Below are 21,449 nucleotides of genomic sequence, written 5' to 3' on the forward strand. Positions count from 1 at the left end.
TATGCAAAGATCCCTAGGCAATTACTGTTACATACTCAGCACTCTAGTCAAGTGTTTGTTGCAACTTGATCCAAATGTTGCATGCTAAGAAAGTTCTGAAGGAGATGGAAATACCAGACCACCTGACCTGCCTCTTGAGAAACCTGTATGCAGGTCAGGAAGCAACAGTTAGAACTGGACATGGGACAATAGACTGGTTCCAAATAGGAAAAGGAGTACGCCAAGGCTGTATATTGTCACCCTGCTTATTTAACTTATATGCAGAGTACATCATGAGAAATGCTGGGCTGGAAGAAGCACAAGCTGGAATCAAGATAGCCGGGAGAAATATCAATAACCTCAGATATGCAGATGACACCACCCTTATGGCAGAAATGAAGAGGAACTAAAAAGCCTCTTGATGAAAGTAAAAGAGAAGAGTGAAAAAGTTGGCTTAAAGCTCAACATTCAGAAAACTAAGATCATGGCATCTGGTCCCATCACCTCATGGGAAATAGATGGGGAGACAGTGGAAACAGTGTCATACTTTATTTTTGGAGCTCCAAAATCACTGCAGATGGTGACTGCAGCCATGAAATTAAAAGACGCTTACTCCTTGGGAGGAAAGTTATGACCAACCTAGATAGCATATTAAAAAGCAGAGACATCACTTTGCCAACAAAGGTCCATCTGGTCAAGGCTATGGTTTTTCCAGTGGTCATGTATGGATGTGAGAGTTGGACTGTGAAGAAAGCTGAGCACCGAAAAATTGATGCTTTTGAACTGTGGTGTTGGAGAAGACTCTTGAGAGTCCCTTGGGCTACAAGGAGATCCAACCAGTCCATCCTGAAGGAGATCAGTCCTGGGTGTTCATTGGAAGGACTGATGCTAAAGCTGAAACTCCAAATATTTTGGCCACCTCTCATGCGAAGAGTTGACTCATTGGAAAAGACCCTGATGTTGGGAGGGATTGGGGGCAGGAGGAGAAGGGGATGACAGAGGATGAGATGGCTGGATGGCATCACCGACTCAATGGGCATGAGTTTGAGTAAATTCCGGGAGTTTGTGATGGACAGGGAGGCCTGGCGTGCTGCGATTCATGGGGTCACAAAGAGTTGGACACAACTGAGCGACTGAACTGAACTGAAGAAAATATGACCTTTGGCATAAACTTTTCTAATCTCTTTTATGACCCTAGTTTTAATATTTATGTATAACTTCCCTTCACTAAATAAAACATTGAACCTAGGAATCAGTAGTCAATAGGAAAAAAACCTTGCTTTTTATTGACTTCCACTGAACATATGGATGAAAGCTATTGCGATCTGCCATTGGTTTGTTCTTCTTCCCCATTGTGTCTTCCTGATTTTGGTAAAGGCCTAGGAGCGTGTCAAACTAATTCCCGCATCTGAGGGGTCTTCTCATACTGCATTCTTCTGTAATGGACCTATCTCCATCCGACTTACAAAAATTCTGTCTAGCAAGTTCCCTGATGGCTCAGACAGTAAAGAGTCTGCCTGCAGTGTGGGAGACTGGAGTTCAATTCCTGGGTTGGGAAGAGACCCTGGAGAAGGAAATGGCCACCTACTCCAGTATTGTTGCCTGGAAAATCCCAGGGACAGAGGAGCCTGCAGACTACAGTCCATGCAGTCTCAAAGAGTCAGACATGACTGAGCAGCTAACACACACATAGCAAGGTCCAGTTCAAATCTCATTTCTTTTACAAACATGTTCTAAGAACGTCCTCTTAGAAGACCAGCACTTTTTTTAGTACCACACAAATGTGCTATCTTTGTTATAATTTTATGTTTTTTGGTTTTACTTTTCTAAACGGATTATAAATTACTATGGAAAAGGGCAACCTTCCTTTTTTATTGTTCTCCACAAGATATAGTAATATTTAAAAAAAAGTTTATTGTCTCATCTTCATAGTCACTAATACAAGACAGCATCATTCCTTATTCTTCCTCACTTTTTAAACTAAAGGTAAAATTATTCAACCATTAATTCCTTATATATACATATATATAAGGACATATGAACATATGTAATTTTAAAAATATATGTGAGAAAAGAGAATTAACGTGAAATATCATTGTGTGTAGGCACACCAAGAGTGATGCAAATTTCATAAATTATTAGTAGGGCTTGATACTAACTAGGGCAGTTTGTAAAGTAGATAAAACTTGAAATCAATTTTTCCCCAAAGTAAATACAATTCTGCCTTTAACCAGAGAGTGCTACAGAGAAGCCCCAGTAGCAAATTTGGAATTAAGTGTGATTGTCTGTCACGAGGCCTCCCATGGTTAACTTCGGATTCAAATGTGAGCCTATGCTCTCCCAAATACCTTGGAGACCATTCTGGTCCTTTCTTCACAGACAGCTAAATGCCTTTAGCCATATTTGCAATGACATCCAATGAGACAAACAAAATACAAACCAAAATATGACGTGTGCACACCATACTACAAGCAGAAAGTAAGAACAGGTCGTTCATTTGATGTGAAGTGACCCATTTTCAGAGGAAATATAAACAAATATAACTATCTGATACTGTCGAGAAGTCTGAGGAGTATTTGATAATTCTGCCGAAAGAAAATGGTAGGAAAATTAAAATACCTGGAAAATAAGACGTCAAAGAGAAAGCTGAACTTCCATGACAGTTTACCAAAGGACACTGGCAAGAACCTGAATGAATGGCTATCTAAAAAGAGTGGTTATATGTATATTATAACTGATTCCCTTTGCTTACAGCAGAAACTAACACAATATTGTAAAGCAAATATACTTCAATAAAATTAATTTAAAAATAAATAAATAAATACAATTTTATACTAATCTGCATAAACAAGAAGCTATCTACTACTGAATAAAAGTAAAATGGAAAGGAAAGAGTCCAAGAAGGCTCATAAAATATGTATTTATGACTACTACCTGAAATGAACCGAAAATAATGTGGCATTTAGAAATTACCACTGTTAGGATAGTTTGCAAAAAAATTATATTCATTCAAATATATATTGTTTCCTTAGCTTGGAAACTATTCCTAAAATCCTGATTTTTGCCAGATTGCTTGTAGGCAAAATCAATGACTAATTAGAAAAACCTTTGTTTTTCCACCAAAGAGAGAATATTGAAGTTGGAATGGACCTTGGAGCTACCCAGTCCAGCTCTCTCACTTTGAGATGAGGAAAACAAAACCTGAAAGCAACAGTGTCATCACCTAAGGAGAATCCAGCCTCCTTGTGCTTTATCACACAGCTTTCAAATCTTTTTCTTTCTTACACTGGTCGTATATGAAGCTTACAAATAAGATCAAAGAACACTGAAAAGATGATCTAGGAAATAAAAATAACAAAGAAACTGAGGCAGTGAAGTGAAGTCCACCCATGCTCAAGAATTTACTGTATGGAGATCTGAGTGACAGTGGTCTTTTCCTTTTCCTAAGGAAGCTTCAAGATCAGTAAATCCTGATAGCATGCACACGAGAGAAGGGCTGAGTCATGGTAAAGCTCTTAGGGTAGTGGCCAAACTTGTTTTTTTAAAACTTCACTTTACTGTATGTGTGTATGTGTGAGTGTGCATTTAAATATTTTTATTTTGGTTTTACTGTTTTAATTCTAACTCTGCTTGATAATTAATTTTCTTAAAAGGTCAATATAAATTTCTCTTTCAGGACCAAATACAAAACATAGGCTTCATAGAATGATTTGAGAGCAGTCAAGCCACCAGAGAAATACGAATAAAAGCTGAATAACAGCCAAAGTTGAAAGAAGTGTGTTAGATACACTTTCAGCTTCCTTTGGGTCCCACAAGCACAATAGAGTATAGGAGGCCACCTGGTGGTGAAATAAACCAATTAACCATTTAATGCTACACTGGAAAGCAAGCAAAATAGGCAGAATTTGGACTGTCACATGAGAAAAACTAGAACCTTGGGCAAAATAATGATCGTCAACATGTATTAGTGCAATACAACAGAGAGAAAACTGAATTGGAAAATCATTCAAATCTGTAGAGTAACGTGTATTCCTAAAAATGTTGCTGTTATAGTTATTATTTATGCCAGGGACTGGCAAACTTTGCCTGTGAAGAGCCAGAGAGTATTGCTGACTTGAACAAATTGAGAGTTACAGGCACTGAAACCCACACAGTCAAAATTCTGAGTATAACTACAGCGGACCCTCCCTGTCTGAGATTCAGCAACTCAATCAACTGCAGATCATGGACTAATTGTAGTTCTTATTTATTGAAAAAAATCCATGCATAAGTGAATCCAGGCAGTTCAAACCCATGTCATTAAAGGGTAAACTGCAAACAGTTAAGGCATATGGGTCATTTGGTCACTGCTGAAACTACTCAACTTGCTATCTTTGTATAATAAATACAGCCACAAACAATTCATAAATGAATGTGCCTGTGTTCCAATAAAACTTTATTTAAAAAAGAAAAACAGGCTATGGTCTGGGTTTGACCTTCAGGCTATAGTTTGTCAGCCCTTGATTCCACACTATGTATTGAGCCCATACTATTTACTAAATAAGCACAAGACTGAACCCCTTACATGCATCATTGAATTCTAACAACCTTTCAAGGTGGGTGTTCTTCCCATTTCACAGGTTTAACAACTGCAGCTTAAAAAGTTTAAATAATTTGGTGTAAAATGTACTCTGCTCCCTCTAACTTAGAAACACTCTATGTAGCCTCCTCCTTTATCGAGCCTCCTTTTCTCCATGATTGCTGATGCCTGTTCTGACCCTCCCTCCCATTCATTAGAAGCTGCTTCTGGTTTCGCTCCATTGTGACTTTGCTCCTGTTTCTCTCTCATGTTTCCTTGAAATGTTGTTTGTCTCTTCCATCTCTTTCTCCATCACTTCTGTTATGTTTAAAAGCTTTATGTCAGTTTTCATAACAACAGATGCAAGCAAGCATAAAAAAAGACAAAGCAATGTATTAAAAATAGATAGCCACATATACAACAATAAGCCAAGGAAACTGTCATACCATATATGTTCCAAATGGAAAGTGAGCCAAAAACAAGATGCTCACTCTTATATAAATAATACATTACACATCCACTGGGAGAAGAAGCAGCTCTGTCCCTAAATAGGAGGAGAATTTTTTTGGTCTATTTTTATGTCATTTTCTTTTTCTTTTTAAATTCTTTTTTCCCAAGGTATACACTATAAGTCATCCCATCTCAGACAGACCACATTCCACTTCCAAACCATCCATGAACTATTTTATTAACTATTAATAGGAGAAAGTTGAAAACTCCAATGTAGAAATCCACAGACATCACTAAAGTTCCTCAAATACATAGATTTACCAGCAGTCTCTCCATATTAGCATAATTTCTCCTACAAAAGAGGATGGAGGTGGTTTCAATAAGATGGAGTAAAGACAAACTGAAATAAAAGATTTTTTAACTTAAAAAGAAAACTGCAGAAGATGAGAACAGATATGTGACTACATTAGAAAACAGAAGAGATTTAATTACAGAGCAGGGGTTCCAGCCGATTGGATAATAAATCCTCACAGAAGGGATTTACACTAGATACAGGAAGACTTTCAGGGCAGGGAGAGTTGTTAAACATTTTAATGGAAGGTTGTGAATTCCCTCTGGAAAGATCTGTAATGGAGGACAAATTCTCTCCTATCTGGAATGGATAAAAAAAAAAACAATCTCTAAAAGAGAGGAAACGAAATGAAGGTCATTTTGAGGTCACTTGCAGTCCTGAAACTCCAGGTAAAATTCTCACTTCCCATGGGTAAATAACTGTACAAAAGCTCTGAAAGATTCACTCTGGAAGATTCAGGAGAAAACACTCGTTAAGCAAGTGATTCAGTTCAGAAAATATTTATCCAGTGTCAAATATTACCTAGCTCTGGGGAGACATCCACCCCAGGAGGGCACAGGCCTGAGCAGCAGTGTGGACAGGGAACACAATTATTCACTTCAGTTAAATTTTTTAAACAAATCTTTGAGCTTCAACCAGCTTTCTGTAACTGTATTTCCTGAACTTGGTGAGCTCAAAAATCCTGCAAGAGCTGGCTGTTACATGGAATTTCTGGCATTATTCATGGTATCCTTGGATCTTTTTGTAAACATAAAAGACTCTGACAGTGTTTCCATACTTTATTTCCTTTTCAAACCCAAACTTGGACGGATGGATCCTCTTAAACTATCATCGAAACACTGGTTATAAAATGCTTGGCCAAATTTGAGGTCTTGTGCTATACTCCCTTGTTGCAGAGAAAAAACTCAATTAGCTCAACTTTAGTGATTCATTTATATTTAAGTTTTCATGAATGTGAAGATTTTTGTGGCTTATTTATAAGAAAACTAGAGATTCACAGAATTGGTCTTTAGCATCACCAGGCTGAAGAGAGTGAAGAGGCGAGAACAATCATACAGAGAGAAGTGTTCTTCATGCATATTTTCAAATCTTACCATGTCCCAGCTGAGGAAAGCTAAGGAGGAAGGACAAAGTTCAGTGGGAAGACAGTAAACCCAAAAGGATATCAAGGTAGACACGAATGGGGGCAAGAAGTGAATTCATCACAAATCTTTATCAAAATCTAATTTTAAATGGCACATCTTTTAACCTTGGCTTTATTATTTAAAATCATAAAGCTTACAATTAATACCTAAATAAAAAGTATAAATGGCAGTATATGAGAATTATTTTTTAAAATAATGAAGAGTATAATTTTTTTTAAATACAAGAGTGAGAGAAAGTTTCAAAATTACATTTCAGCTTTCTCTCAATATTATAGCAGTGAAATGTAGTTTTTAAATTTCCTTATTCTGAAATAGCTTGCTATAACTTTGGAAAGATGAATCAGTCTTTTAGTCTTTCTCCTTTCTTCACCTTCATTATCATGGACTTGGATTAAAGAGCCAGCCCAAGTTCAAATCTCTTATTATTTTTCTCACCCCTTCATGATTACATTTTAGACACACACTTGTCTGAAGTCAAACCAGATTTTATACAATGAAAGTGTCAGTAAACTCTCCTGCTAACGACAGTACAAGAACAAACTGTTGATATACTTCACATTTCAAATGACTGTTTATGTTCACCTACACCTACTGCTTTATTTTTGGGCTTCACGTTTGCATGGCTCATGTTATCCTCGTACGTATGAACAATTATACTGAGATCGTCTACATAATCAAGAATATATCAGTGAATACTATGGTTCAAGGGGTTGGAAACTAGCCATAGAATCCGGGTGATTAATTGTACATTTTTGTACTATTTGTCTCAGACATGGACGTCACTGTCCTTCTTTCCCTCTCTCCCTCTTTTTCTCCCTGATATCAGCCTGGACAAATCTGAGTACTCTTGAGTATTAAGAACTGTCCTTAGTGCACACTGGTTTTTCAAGGAGAGAAAATTTTATTTTTCTATTGGGTTACCCCAAAAAAATCATATTACAGAAAAACCTGAATGAAATTTTTGATCACCTCAATATATAACATAAAGTGTTAGTCATTCGGTTGTGCCCGACTCTTTGTGACTCCACGGACTGCAGCCTGCTGGGCTCCTCTGTCCATGGGACTCTCCAGGCAAGAATACTGGAGTGGGTTGCCATTTCCTTCTCCAATAATATGAAAGGAGGCCATAAAGTTTTAGACTCAACTAACACAACATGAAAATAGGATTGTCTTCTTGAAAAATTAATGAGTTGATAGCATAGCTCTGATCAATAGAATCTAATTAATAGATTATTAAATGCCTTATTGTTAAAATGTTTCTCACCACATATTTATTGGATTTCTATTCTATGCGAGGTACTGTGCTAGGCACTGGAGATATATCAATAAACAACACAGACATGAATCTTGCCCTTGGAGTGTGAAATCTAATAAAAATTATGATCATTCATTCTCAAATTTGGTCCACAAAGTCTAAATCTACCATATTATTTAAAATGTTATTTAATTAATAAAAAGTACTCATGGCTAAATTAATCTCAAGGAGGCCTCTCGCTGGGAGGCACCTGTGAATATTGAAAGGGATAATTCCATTGTAATGAAGGTAGCAAAATTCAGTATGCCAAGATTTATAACACAGAAATGAGCTCCAGACTGAAACTTGGCATATATGAAAGGATTTATATAGTTATTTATATATGCATAATTATAATGTCTTGGGATAGCCAGTATGTCTGGTCAAAGGAAACTGACTTTATCTAATTCAATCCTGATGAAAGATTATTTTAACTTGACAAGTTAATACTTGGTATCTGTGTGCATATGCATAAACACACATAAATGTACATGCATAACTAGGTGTGTGTGTATCTTTTGCATAGATTTCCTAGTTTTCAATAGCTAAGTTGAGATGACAAGGGGGAATATCACAATTTTTTTATGCAAATATCTAAGAGCATATGGAATCAACCACTTAGAGAGTAGTGAAATAGTAAGTTCAGATGAGTTTCAGGGGTGTATAGATATCCTTTTGGAGAAAGGTGAAGCTCTGTGGCCTGAGAAATTTTGGAAGGAAAATTTAAATCAACCCCAAAAGCAGTAAGGATTTTAGTCTGGAAGACTCTTCCCTAGCTTTAGAATAAGAAAATGTGTGTATGTACGTTGTGTCTTATGTAAACGAATCAAGATTCAGCAGGAAGACCACTCTTCCCTCTTGGCTTAGTCCAGTGTGCCTCATTAGGGACAGAGTGTCACAGAAGTGCCTATTTTAAGAATGTATGAGCTTCACAAATGCCCACATTATTAAAAATATGGTTAGGAAAGCCTTTGCTTCTGAGAACTGAATTTGCTTCCTTGACAGGATGGGAAGGTAGTTTTTCTGCAAATGATATGCCTCTAAAGCATCTCTCCAAGGGGACACTTCTTCAATGACCTCCCTTTCCAATAATAGGATCCATGAGGTTGAATCTTTCTAGGGTCATGATACCTTTAATCTCTCTCCCACAATGATTTATTTTCAGCCTTAGCTTTCCTGAAACTGACAAAATACAGGAGGCCTCTGCGAGGCTCAACATGGCACCCCTCCCTAGGATGCTGAGGTATTTAAGAAAGGTTGATGAGTGGCTAAAGAACCAGCTCATTTTCTCTGCAGACATACCATCTAAATACTGAGGACTTTCTTCTATTTTAGCACAAAAAGCTTATAGAGAGGGAGGAAATAATGTTCTTGCAAGAATTTTACCTGTTGTAGAGAAGAGGATATAGGGCAACAGTGGGCAGGCAAGTAGTATATGAAAGAAAGACTATGGGCATTAGAACTGCCCAAATTGGGATCAAACCCTAACTTATTTACTTACTTCTTGTGGTAGTTACTGATGCAGTTCAACAAATATTTCTAGTTGTCTTCCTCCCAGCATATAGTAGGGGTGAATTTCCCCATCCAGTTTGGAATAAGGTGGAGCCATGCAATTAGTTCAAGCCAATGATTGTGAGAGGAAGTGACATGTGTTTCTTTCAAGAAGAAGATTGATACCCAGAATGAGACCCTCCAGAAGTCTCTTCTCTTTACCACATTGAGGGAATATTTAAGAGGGTGACTAGTCCATTAGTCTGAGTCCTGGAGTTAGTAACAATATCAAGAGTAGCCCATAACTCACTTGTGATGGACACGTAATACATAATGAGAAATTAATCTTTGCAGGTTTAAACCATTGAGATTTTGGGACTGTTTGTTATCTCAGCAAACCCTAGCCTATCCTGACTAAGAAACTAGTTCTATTATCTTTTAGACCAACCAGTTAACCTCTCTGTATTTCAAGCTCAGAGTACATGAAGTGGGGACAATAATCCAAGATCACCATTAGTATTAAATACAATAATGTGCATAGGGCACTGACACAGTCTAATAGTAAGATTTGACCAATGTTCGGTTTTTTGTTTTTTTTTTTGGTCTCACTATCCTATTCCTACCTCCTATCACACACACACACACACACACACACACACACACTTCCCTTCTTATCAGATGGCAAAGCAGATAGCATCTGTCCTTGGTTTCTTTTCCAGATTTCTTCTGTCTACCCACTCTCCACTCTATTTTCCCTTCTCAGTGTCTTTCCATTTAAACTAGATGACAAAATTAGCATTGAATTCAATAGTATTCTCCCACTGCCCATACACTATCTGCATCCAATAGAGTACATTCTTTTTTATTATAAGGAAATGAGTCTTAACAATGGGCTTTAAGGCAGTGCAGATATTTAGTAATGGAGATAAGATAGTTTGGATTGGGAATACCTAATACTCTAAAAATTATGAAAGTGAAAATGTTAGTCACTCAGTCATGTCTTTATGAGTCAAGTCTTCACTCAGTCATAACTTTTTGCAACCCCATGGACTGTAGCCCACCCAGCTCCTCTGTCCATGGGATTCAGGCAAGAATCCTAGAGTGGGTTGCCATGCCCTTCTCCAGGGATCGTCCCGACCCAGGGGTTGAACCCAGGTCTCCTGCATTAAAGGCAGATTCTTTTTCACCTGAGCCACCTGGGAAGCCCTTTTAGAACACTGAAGTGGGTTGCCATGCCCTTCTCCAGGAGATCTTCCCCACCCAGGGATCAAACCTGTGTCTCTTCCATCTCCTGCACTGGCAAGCAGGTTCCTTACCACTAGCATTACCTGGGAAGACTTTATACCATAAAGAAATGAATCTCAAGGATGGGATTTAAGGCAGTGTGGATATTTAGTAATGGAGATAAGATAGTTGGGATTGGGAATACCTAAGTCTAAAAATTACGTCTCTTGGACAACCACACATCTACTTCTTTCTAAAGTTAGACATGGTAGTAAAATAAGGACAAGAAGGAAGAAGGTTTAAAAAAAAAGGAAGGAAGTTAACAAGTTTATTTGTGAAAGCACTATGGCTGAGCTTTGCCTGCCCCCTGCTCCATCCCCAGCTGGCAATCACCAGTCTATTGTGACAGCTACCAGGACTTCTTTTGAAATAACCAAAACATTATTTAGCTACCCTTCCAGCATGGCTCAGTGGTAAAGAATCTATCTGCATGCAAGAGATGCAGGTTTGATCCCTGGGTTGGGAAGATCCCCTGGAGAAGCAAATGGCTACCCATCCAGTATTCTTCCCTGGGAAATCCCATGGACAGAGGAGCCTGGCAGGGTACAGTCCATGGAGTAGTAAAAACTCAGACATGACTTAGCGACTAAACAACAGCAACAAGAAGCCTCATCTCCCAGCTTTAGGAATATACACATGAAATCCTAACAAACTGTAAAACTCAGAATGATAATAAAGATGCAATATTTGGCTTTAATAGCATACATATCATATACTTCCTTGTAGTTATGGTTACCATAACCAACGGCTTCTTGATGTAATTATATGGAACATTAACCTAACATTTATCCTTTTTATATTAAGACCCTTTTGCCAATGCCAATAAAAGATGTCAATGTCATAAAATATTAAAAACAATATTTGTTTTTTATGTTTTAACTTTGGCAGTTTTGGAGGGGCAAAATAAATAACCCCCAGTTCTTACCACAGTTGTCTGTAAAGTTTAATCACACAACATACAACTTTTTTCCTAGCATCAAACCAGATTAGCCTAAATATGAATAGAACCACTAAAGATAAGCAATTTAAAAATAGGAAATACTAAAAAGTAGGTGAGTGACATTTCCCTTAACTCACTGACTTGAAACATATATTTATATAGTATTGAGCAGTTCAGGAGCCAAAGACAACAGTAAAGCAAACATCTTTTCTTATAAGGAATGTAAATGTTTCTCTTATTCATTTCTATAAAACTAGGAAGAAATCTACAAACATGTAGAGTTAAAGCCAAATCTCTCAGCTTAACAGAGGTGGGGATTCATGTCTAATTAAGTAAAAGTCATTTTTCAAAAGTTAAAGGCTGAAATTTTTGCAATTTAATCCAAAATTTTATTAGCAAACTTTAATGATTATCCTGATTGCAATTAATAAAAAGCTCCCAACAGGTCAATTCATTTAAGTGCTATCTGTAATCATTTGTATTTTAACATGATGGTTATTACTTATTACCCTGAAACCAAGAAGCACAATGAGATATTGATTACATTTAACCTTTAGAGCCAAGGATTCAGGAAAGGTTAGAGTAGGGGAACATTCTTCCTTTCTTGGCTGGCAATGTATAGCCTTCAGGAGAATTCAAATGATTCCCATTGGCCAAGTAGATCCAAGATTAGTTTATTCCCTGGGCTGACAAGAAATGATGATGCTTTTAAAAATAACACCCAGCAGTATTGGGTAAAATGTTACATTTATATAACCAATGGCCTCAAGATGTGCTTCACATCACAGCAAATCTCAGGTTGTTAACCCTTTACCAAGATTTGTTTGTCCAAGTATTTTGTTGGATATTAAAAGTAATAGTTTTGATTGGAATAAACTCATCTCATTAAATCAAGTTCTCTGGTGGTTTCCAAAAAGCTGAACACAATCACTAGCCACTGCTGGTCACTAGCATTTCTTTTTGTTTTCTTTTTCCATGACAACATTTAAAAATAATTTTCACATTGTGCCACTAAGAAGCAGTGAGTCCTAGGTAGGGTCCAGCAAAATTATGGGCAAGGGAAACATAACTGTTATGTGTTAGATTAATTTGCAGAACACTTGGCATTATTATTGCCAAGTCGTCAAATTGTTCCAAGTTGTTCCGGAAGGTTGTTATTAATAGTATGTTTTCTGAGGAAAGTTCTGTCTACTTTTGGAACTGCATTTCTGTTGCCAAGGAAACTCCTTTAAGCACAGTTTTCTAGGAGCACACTGCTGCTTTTGTTTGCCAGTGTCCTATTCATATCATCTAAGTAAGCGTTTTACATGCTCCAGCCTTTAGTCCCAAATGTTGAAGTTTTAGCCCATTTAAGTTGCTTTTTCAAACATAGCTAATGCTGGCTATGATTGCCCTCTCTCTTCCTCCCCCCTACTCTCTACACCCTCCACCCAAAGCCCCCTCTCCCCTCCTTCTTCCCACTCTCCCTCCAACATGCCCAAATCTTACTATACAAGGTATATTTTTTTTAAAACAGTTATGTTAAGAAAGATAGTTTTCACAAGTTTTTGATAAATTAACTTCAATTTGAATAATAATTCATAGGTTGTAGCATGAGTCCTTCAAGCGTTAATTATCTTTTCACTCTGAAATTAATGTAGTCATTTCCTACTGACTCCTCTACCCCATTTATTGAAGTGCTGAGGAAAACATGTCATTGAGTCCTGAGCCAGCCCTGTTGTTGTGATTAAGCGTGGTCACATGGCCCATCTCTGCCAAAAGGAGGGCCCTGAGAAAAGGTGACAAAGACAGTGATTTCCTGTCAGCAAAGAGTACGACAGGGCTGTCTAGAAGTGATGCAAATGAGGGGAACTTTCCCCACGGCTTGTTTGATCCACTCTAGGCCAGAGCAGGCCAGGCCAGGGGGAGAGGGAGCAGCACAATACAGCTGAGGCTGCCCAGAGAGCCAACGCACCTTCCGGACAGTAGCTCACCCGCCAGAGACAAAAACTGCTGGCGGGGCTTCCCTTCCTTGCCCCTCTGCACACAGAGCCAGCTATTTCTTGGCATACTATTCTCTTAACATCCTTCTTTTTTTTTCCCCCTTTTAAAAAAGCAATGCAAATAGGTATTATAAGCTCTAGCATAAATAGTGTTTCATATATTGTTCAGAAATCACATTCATCTACTTTTTCTTCTAACGTTTTCAGGATAAGTTTTGCCCTCTCTCAAAAAAGAAAAGAAAAAATATATATATATACACATACATATGTATACATATACACACATATATATATATATTTATTCAAGTATTCAAAGCAAACACTGATTCATCAAAGCCCAAATTAATATGACAGCAAATCTAAGGACTTCTTGAACTTTAAAAAAATGAAACAACAAATTCACTTCTAGACAGCAGTGGAGACAGCCTAGGTTTTTCCATTCTGATTGCTTTAAAAATGATTAGATAATGTTTTTTGGAATATTATAATGATTTTAAGCATATTCTTCTTATCTTAATGGAGTTTTAATCTAACATACAATTAAGCTCTACAATTAATCTACTGGGAAAGAGGTAAAAAATTATCATTAGGTTCTTATGTCTGATATACTTGGTACATTTTTACCTTGACTGCTTCACTAACTAGTAATTTGCTTCCGTTGAACAATCAAGGTAGAAAATTTGGATATTGAAATTCCAATATAAAGCCTAATTAACAGAATTTAATTTTTTGACATGTACTTCTATTCTGTACACCAACACGTAAGTTAAAAAAAAAAAAAAAATTAATGGGCTTTCTTCTATTTTAAGCCTAGTAACCGTGACCTGGACCATGAACCAGCCTGCTACTGCTGCTGCTTATTCGCTTCAGTCGTGTCCGACTCTGTGCGACCCCATAGACGGCAGCCCACCAGGCTCCCCCACCCCTGGGCTTCTCCAGGCAAGAACACTGGAGTGGGTTGCCATTTCCTTCTCCAATGCATGAGAGTGAAAAGTGAAAGTGAAGTCGCTGAGTCGTGTCCAACTCTTCACGACCCCATGGACTATAGCCTACCAGGCTCCTCCATCCATGGGATTTCCCAGGCAAGAGTACTGGGGTGGGTTGCCATTGCCTTCTCCGTGAACCAGCCTATCATTACATTTTTAAGAGCTCAAGTTCAGGCACAAAGGTCTCAAGCCACATTTAAAATTATACAAATCAATATAATCCAGAACAAAATGAAAGAGAACTATTGTAGAGAGCTGAATTTACAAAATATAGGACTAGCATGATTAATCTGTTTTCTATGATCAGTTCATAGCTATGACAACATCATTTTGGCATCAATAGTTATAAAAACAAAATAAGTCAACTATGTCCCATTTTTCTTCTTTTACACTATATTTCTTATTCCCTAGAATTTCTTATCCCATTCCATACACATGTTTATTCTAAAAGTCACATTGGTTGTCTTATAATACACATGTAAATTCTCTAAAGTAACATTTTCTCCTTTTAAAATTTACCCCTTACTCTTGTCTGGCCTTTTTTTCCCCCCTGAAATAATTCTTTTTTCAGTGTTTTAGTTTTAAAAACTTGTTTGTATTTGATTTTTAGCATTTTCTTACCTATTCATTTGTCTACCCATGATTGTAATTTACTCCTTTATTCTTTTTTTCCTTTGGTTAACTTTGTATTAACTAATTTCAACTGTTTTTCCATCTCTTCAATGTTTACATTTCTTTCTCATTTTACAAATAACCTCTTCTTTTCCAGTATACAATATTGACGTCCTTTCATTAATTCCATCTGGCCAAACTATCACTGAAAAAAGCCACTTATGGATGAGAGCTGTGCTCAAAGTCTCTAAGCACTACCTGGCAACAGAGTCAGAGGAAACATAACTAACTTACTTGTCAGAAGTATTATGTCTACCTGTAAGAAATAATTGTGGTTAGCCATTTCTCTATTGTACCATTTTAATTCCTTATATTAAAAAAAAAAATCCTAACAGAAGATATTTTCATTTCTAAGTATCAAAATAAACTTAATTTCTCCAAGGAAATATAATTTTTTTTTTCATGGAAAATGTAAATTTATCATCTGAGCCTATTTCCCTCTTTTTTTTTTTTGCCTATCTCCCTCTTTGCTTTCACTACCAGGAAACCCAGAAAAACTTTTAGGATCATCTTTAGTAGTTGTGTAGGACTTTATAGTCTATGTGACTACAAATTAACTCTTCTCACAGAAACAGAATCCAGCCTACATGTATTTTCCCATTTCTGATTTGTACTTATATATTAACATATTTTTATTATTTTCCTGTGAAGTTTTATGCTATGTTAAGTCACTTCAGTTGTGTCTGACTCTTTGCAATCCTATGGACTGTAGCCCATCAGGTTCCTCTTTCAATGGGCTCTCTAGGCAAGAACACTGGAGTGGATTGCCATGCCCTCCCTCCTCCAGGTGAATCTTCCTGACCCAGGGATTGAAACCATGTCTCCTGCGGCTGCTACACTACAGGTGGATTCTTCACCACTGAACCACATGGGAAGCCCATGAAGTCTTATAAACAACCTCACACCAATAACAAAATAAAAATGACTATGTTTAGTGAGCACTGTATCATATAGAATGAATGAATTTTCCTTTTTCACACAGGATATATTTTTTATAATACTTACACCAATGGAGAAAGATATAGGACACTTGGATTTTTCCCACAAAAGCAGAAAACATGAATAACTAACCTCCTAAATTAAGTATAACACCTTCCATGTAAATTCCCTGAAAGCATATACATCTTGGTTGAAGTGTCAGTATTATATTATTTTTAAGCTAGAAGAGTTATTTTTAACCCCTTAGAAGTAATATAATCTAATCTTTTATTGATGTGGAATAGCTAAGGCATTCATTCAAGGTACAAATCTCTAAATGTGGTATTTTAGTGAGCTTCATACTATCTGAGGGCTTCCCTGGTGGTTTAGATGGTAAAGAATCTGCCTGCAATGCGGGAGACCCAGGTTCAAATCCTGAGTCGGGAAAATCCCCTGGAGAAGGGCATGACAACCCACTCCAGTATTCTTGCTGGGAGAATTCCGTGGACAGAGGGGCCTGGTGGGCTAAGTTGGACATGACTGAGCGACTAACACTTTCACTTTCATATTATCTGAAAACAGCTCTTGTTCAACAATAACTATAGACACCAGCCGTAACTCCTGAATTTGGCTCTTGGAATTAACCCTTTATCTCTGAAACCCTTTCATCTCTGAAACATCCAGCATGATTAGGGGCTCTGTCACCTGTGCTTTGTAGGTGGCAGAGAGAGCAGTGCTCTGGGGCCTGGCAGGGCACAGCCTCACGGCCCTCCAGGACTGGCTGCCTCTGCCGTGGACGGCAGCAACAGGCACGGCTGGCTCCAACTCTCCCATCACGGAGATGCTTCCAAGTCACTCAGTTTATAAAACGTACAGGATGGGGGAGGAGCTGTCCTGAGCTTCTCTGAGCCAAAGAATAATGCCACCTTTGATCTGTAGGAATGGAAAATAAAGCTTTTCCTTGGCAAGTGGGTTTTAAATATTTCTCCATTAATAGTTAATGCACATGCAGACCAGCAGAGTGACAGCTCCCTGTGATTATGAATTCTGGCTTCGTAATGCTAGTCCAAATAGGAGCTGAACTTTCAAAATCACAGTGTTACTTTTGACAAATTAAATTGTCCTACTTAGGAAGGTAGGAGGAATGAAGAGAAAGAAAGTGAGAGAGTGGGAGTAAATTCTCCTTGGAGGTGATTCTCAAATTGAGGAGGAAAGAAACGAGAAAAGACTACCTTTGTGTTTTCTAAGCTGATGATACTGCCAATGTTTATTAGAAAATAGCTTCAGAGGATTCCCATGCTGACGCTGAGCCAGACCAAGAAGGGGGAAGGACAGACATTGGCAGCATGTCTCACTGTCTCCAAACAAAGAAGAAAATATATTTAAGGGAGTGGTTACTTTTTAATAAGAATCAGGTCATTCTTAGGGCCCAGCAATTTAAAACCAATCAGAAAGAAAATGATTTTAAATTTCTAACAATCTGAAAATAACAAGAAATTTTTTAAACAGATAATGCACTTTATAGCCCATTGTAATATTAAGGGTCTAAATTATGTGAGGTTGCATCAATGTATTCTTTGCCTTTCAAAACTAATTCTTTCCCCTTCAAAGTTCCTTGAGCATTCTGGTGGTTTGGAGTAACCAAGATATTACAACACATGCTCCACTCAGGAGGTCTGCTGAATGAATTGTCTGGTCTTTATCTGAAGTTCCATATCTAGGAGTCACATGACTTTCTAGCAGAGACAAGAATATGAAAGTCAGACAGGTAGTACCTAATGCTGAAAATGCTAATAAAAAAAAAAACAAAAACAACTTCATACTCTCTGACTACCATCTTACTAAATTCCTCTAACGTAACACTTACAAACGTGAACTTCAGGAATCAACCTCAGTTCGGTTCAGTTCAGTCGCTCAGTCGTGTCCGACTCTTTGCAACCCCATGAATCGCAGCACGCCAGGCATACCTGTCCATCACAAACTCCCGGAGTTTACTCAAACTCATGTCCATCGAGTCGGTGATGCCATCCAGCCATCTCATCCTCTGTCATCCCCTTCTCCTCCTGCCCCCAATCCCTCCCAGCATCAGGGTATTTCCCAATGAGTCAACTCTTCGCATGAGGTGGCCAAAGTATTGGAGTTTCAGCTTCAGCATCAGTCCTTCCAATGAACACTCCGGGCTGATCTCCTTCAGGATGGACTGGTTGGATCTCCTTGCAGTCCAAGGGACTCTCAAGAGTCTTCTCCAACACCACAAGGAATCAACCTAGGACTGAGTAATGCAGAACTGAGGTGTGGGCATGCCTCTCCATGCCAGGAAATCAGCTGAGTGATGAAATAGAGAGAGCCCTACTCCTCACCAGGGAGAGGAGGACAAAAGTTTCAAATTCTATGATAACAGGAATAACTGTCCTGATCTACAGTTCCTGGGAATTTACTATAACTCAGTGGACGTCTCTCTTAAAAGCTATTCACTCTCATTCTTTTCATTAATAGCAGGGATAGCTAACTTCAATATCATCCTTAATTGTTATAACTCAACAATTATTAGTTCAATATCAACTATGTAAGATGCTTTGCTAAATAACATAAAGTATACCAATGGAAAGCCTTTTTCTCACTGTTACACATGCATGTTATCAAACGAACATGACACAGACAAGCTGAGATAGATGAAAATTCTGTGAAAAGAGTTGGGTGTCCTACTGAGTTGTCACGATGATTGGAGGAACAAGAATCACAAACACCCTGTAGTGGAAGGAACAGACCTACAAATGAATTTTTTTGTCCCAAATGCCGATGGTGCCCCTGGTGAAAAAGGTTGATGACATGTTGGTAATTTTTAGGGCCAACAAATATTAAGATTAAAGATGATTAGGGTAGACTCAAATGGTATCAGAAGCCTAGAAAGGTCTGGGGACTAACTGAAAAGCTTTAGTCCTTTAGGGGTCTCTGTGATCAACTGGCTCCAAATCTCACTTTCCCAAGGCATTAGTTGAATTGATTCCTAGAAAAGCAGATTAGAAAGAGAAATGGGACACTGGAAACGTTGACCTAATCTGAGAATCCCTGGGGATTCTTGACAAAGGCCTGAAATTAATTTTCTGCCGTCAGTTTTTCTAACTTAGCAGCCACTCCAAGTTCTAAATGAGTCCTTCATCAATATCCTCAAGACTGTTTTGGAGATTTCTAAATCTCTGGAATAATTTGGGAGCTTATATAAAGAGAGCACTCCACAAATCTGTAGCATTGCCTTTGGTTTCTAACCTAATCTGTAATTTGTTTATAAGTCAAATGCAAAATTAGTCTAGTGAGCTTAGATATACTGACACGAGTCACAAATGAAGAACCCCAGTACAAAAATGTTTGGAAAAGTACTATACTCCAGAAGTACTGAGTGGGAAGAATAATGGCCTTCAATATGCCAGAATGGAAATTCGCAAGCAGAGCACTTAACAAGGAAACCACAAGCAAAAGAAGACTGCACTTTTTGTTCAGTGATTTCCTATTAATTGTGATGTAAATTATATGAATGCGATATTGACAAAGAAGAGCACTGTTTCTAAAAAAAATAGTGGTTTATGTGCAAAATACAAAATGCATCAAGAAAAAATGCTCTTTAGCATCATGGATGCAGTAAACTCTGAGATAATGGCTTATGATTAGATAACTTTCATTTTATTATTTTTTTCTTTTTTACCTAGACTTTTAATCCTTAAGTCTTCGGAATAAAGCATATATTAACAAACAATTAGTATAGATTTACAGGCATTTTTCATACGTAAGTCTTGATCCCAGCATGAAATACAAAATCATCTCACTTTGGTTACATTAGGTTGAAATTGTTATTCTAACAATATGTGCTGTCAGACGATGGTAGCTTTGTGGCTAATGTGGACAGCTATCCATACAGGAAACAGCTAGCAGTCAACAAACTTGATTAACGTTGGGCAGAATTCTTTAGGGAGTAAAATATCACCGTTTGCTGAGTCCCTAGGGAGTTTATATCTTCCGTTAACTAAGATGATTCCCAGGGGACACAAATTAAAGTCTACCACACCCTTGAAAATAAATATGTCTCTTAAGAGGAGGTAAAAGTTAAAATAATATATTAAAGAAAGGTAACTTAAAATGATAAAAAATTGGAGAAGAAAGAAGACAACTTCTATTTGACCTTGAACGTACTTCTTATTCTATAAGAAATTTTAAAAAGCTAGAGGGTAGTTGTTTCTTGTCATTATACTGTTGCTGATTCTGTGGTTAGTTATTAATTTTATTTTTTATGATTCACAATCTGCTCTTTGAAATATGCCATATGCTCAAAGCAATTCAAGGATGACAACTGTCAGAATTACTCCAATAAAAATTGCCTAAATGAGGAAGATTTACTGCAGTCTGATATTTCAATGGAAAGTCCCTCTACCCTCCCCAACTGCTTTTTCAGACACTGAATATTGCAACCATTTTTTCAAGTCAAAATCACATAACTGTTTTGCAAAAACTTCTAAGACAATTTAAGTAGAATCGGTGAAACACAGTAGGCTAAGGGTGAATTAACAGACATGGAAAACAATATAAATAGTTATTAGATGGATTGCCTGCAATCAATATGTGAGTTCCAAGCCAGTTTTCTTAAATCACATGCAAATGCATTGACTTAATATGACAATGTCTGTGCTATGTAACACTAATAAACATTAAATTGGACAAGCCCTGTACCCTGGAAGCAGCAAGCCAATTGGAAGGCATTTTTTTTTAATCTCTGGAAAGATCTGAGGGGTGGACAGAATCCACCTGAGTGCTCCAATAACAATACATTTTGTTAAATGTTACCAGTCCATTTATCCTTCATTTTGTTTCAGTCTATTTATTAATGCAGTTTCATTTATTGCTATTCATCTTGAAGATAAATCTTTGTCCTTCTATAGAATTACACCAAATAGAATGTGATAAAGGGAACTTTCTTGCAATTATGATGTCGGTGCAGTCTGTCAGCACACAGGGGATGGAAATGAGTTTGGGGACAGGGAAGGGAATTCTAATAGACACCATGATACATACAATGAACGCAAAAGATATCCTGAGAGAGAGAAAGACTTGTCAGGCTAATCAGATCTTCCCCGGCAAGGTAAAGGCAAGAAGGGTAGCTCTAACCTTGTAAAGATGCTGCTGCTGCTCCTCTGACATCATCAGGTCGTGGCTGTCCATCACGAGAGACTCCATGTCAATCAGCCAATCCCAGAGCTCCTGATATTCTGAATCAAAGTCCAGAAGCCTGAAGATAAGGCACAAAATGTATTATGCATAAATACAGTGTAGTTGTTAAAAATCTCATATTAGAATAATATATTCTTGAAAACCTATGATGTTCCTGGGTGATACCTGTAGAAAAAGAAGG

General features: G+C 37.6%; 1 protein-coding gene across 3 annotated transcripts in view; it reads right to left on the reverse strand.

Annotated features, from left to right (window-relative positions):
• The window catches only part of AKAP6 (A-kinase anchoring protein 6), a 486,105-nt gene that overhangs the window by 98,882 nt on the left and 365,774 nt on the right, over positions 1–21,449 (reverse strand). For all 3 annotated transcript variants that reach the window (XM_043489943.1, XM_043489944.1, XM_043489945.1), the window contains exon 9: positions 21,206–21,326. In XM_043489943.1, the coding sequence (XP_043345878.1) occupies positions 21,206–21,326 (121 nt within the window). The remainder of the gene's footprint in view (positions 1–21,205; positions 21,327–21,449) is intronic.

The sequence above is a fragment of the Cervus canadensis genome, chromosome 17 (genome assembly GCF_019320065.1).
Source record: "Cervus canadensis isolate Bull #8, Minnesota chromosome 17, ASM1932006v1, whole genome shotgun sequence".
Classification (NCBI taxonomy): Eukaryota; Metazoa; Chordata; class Mammalia; order Artiodactyla; family Cervidae; genus Cervus; species Cervus canadensis.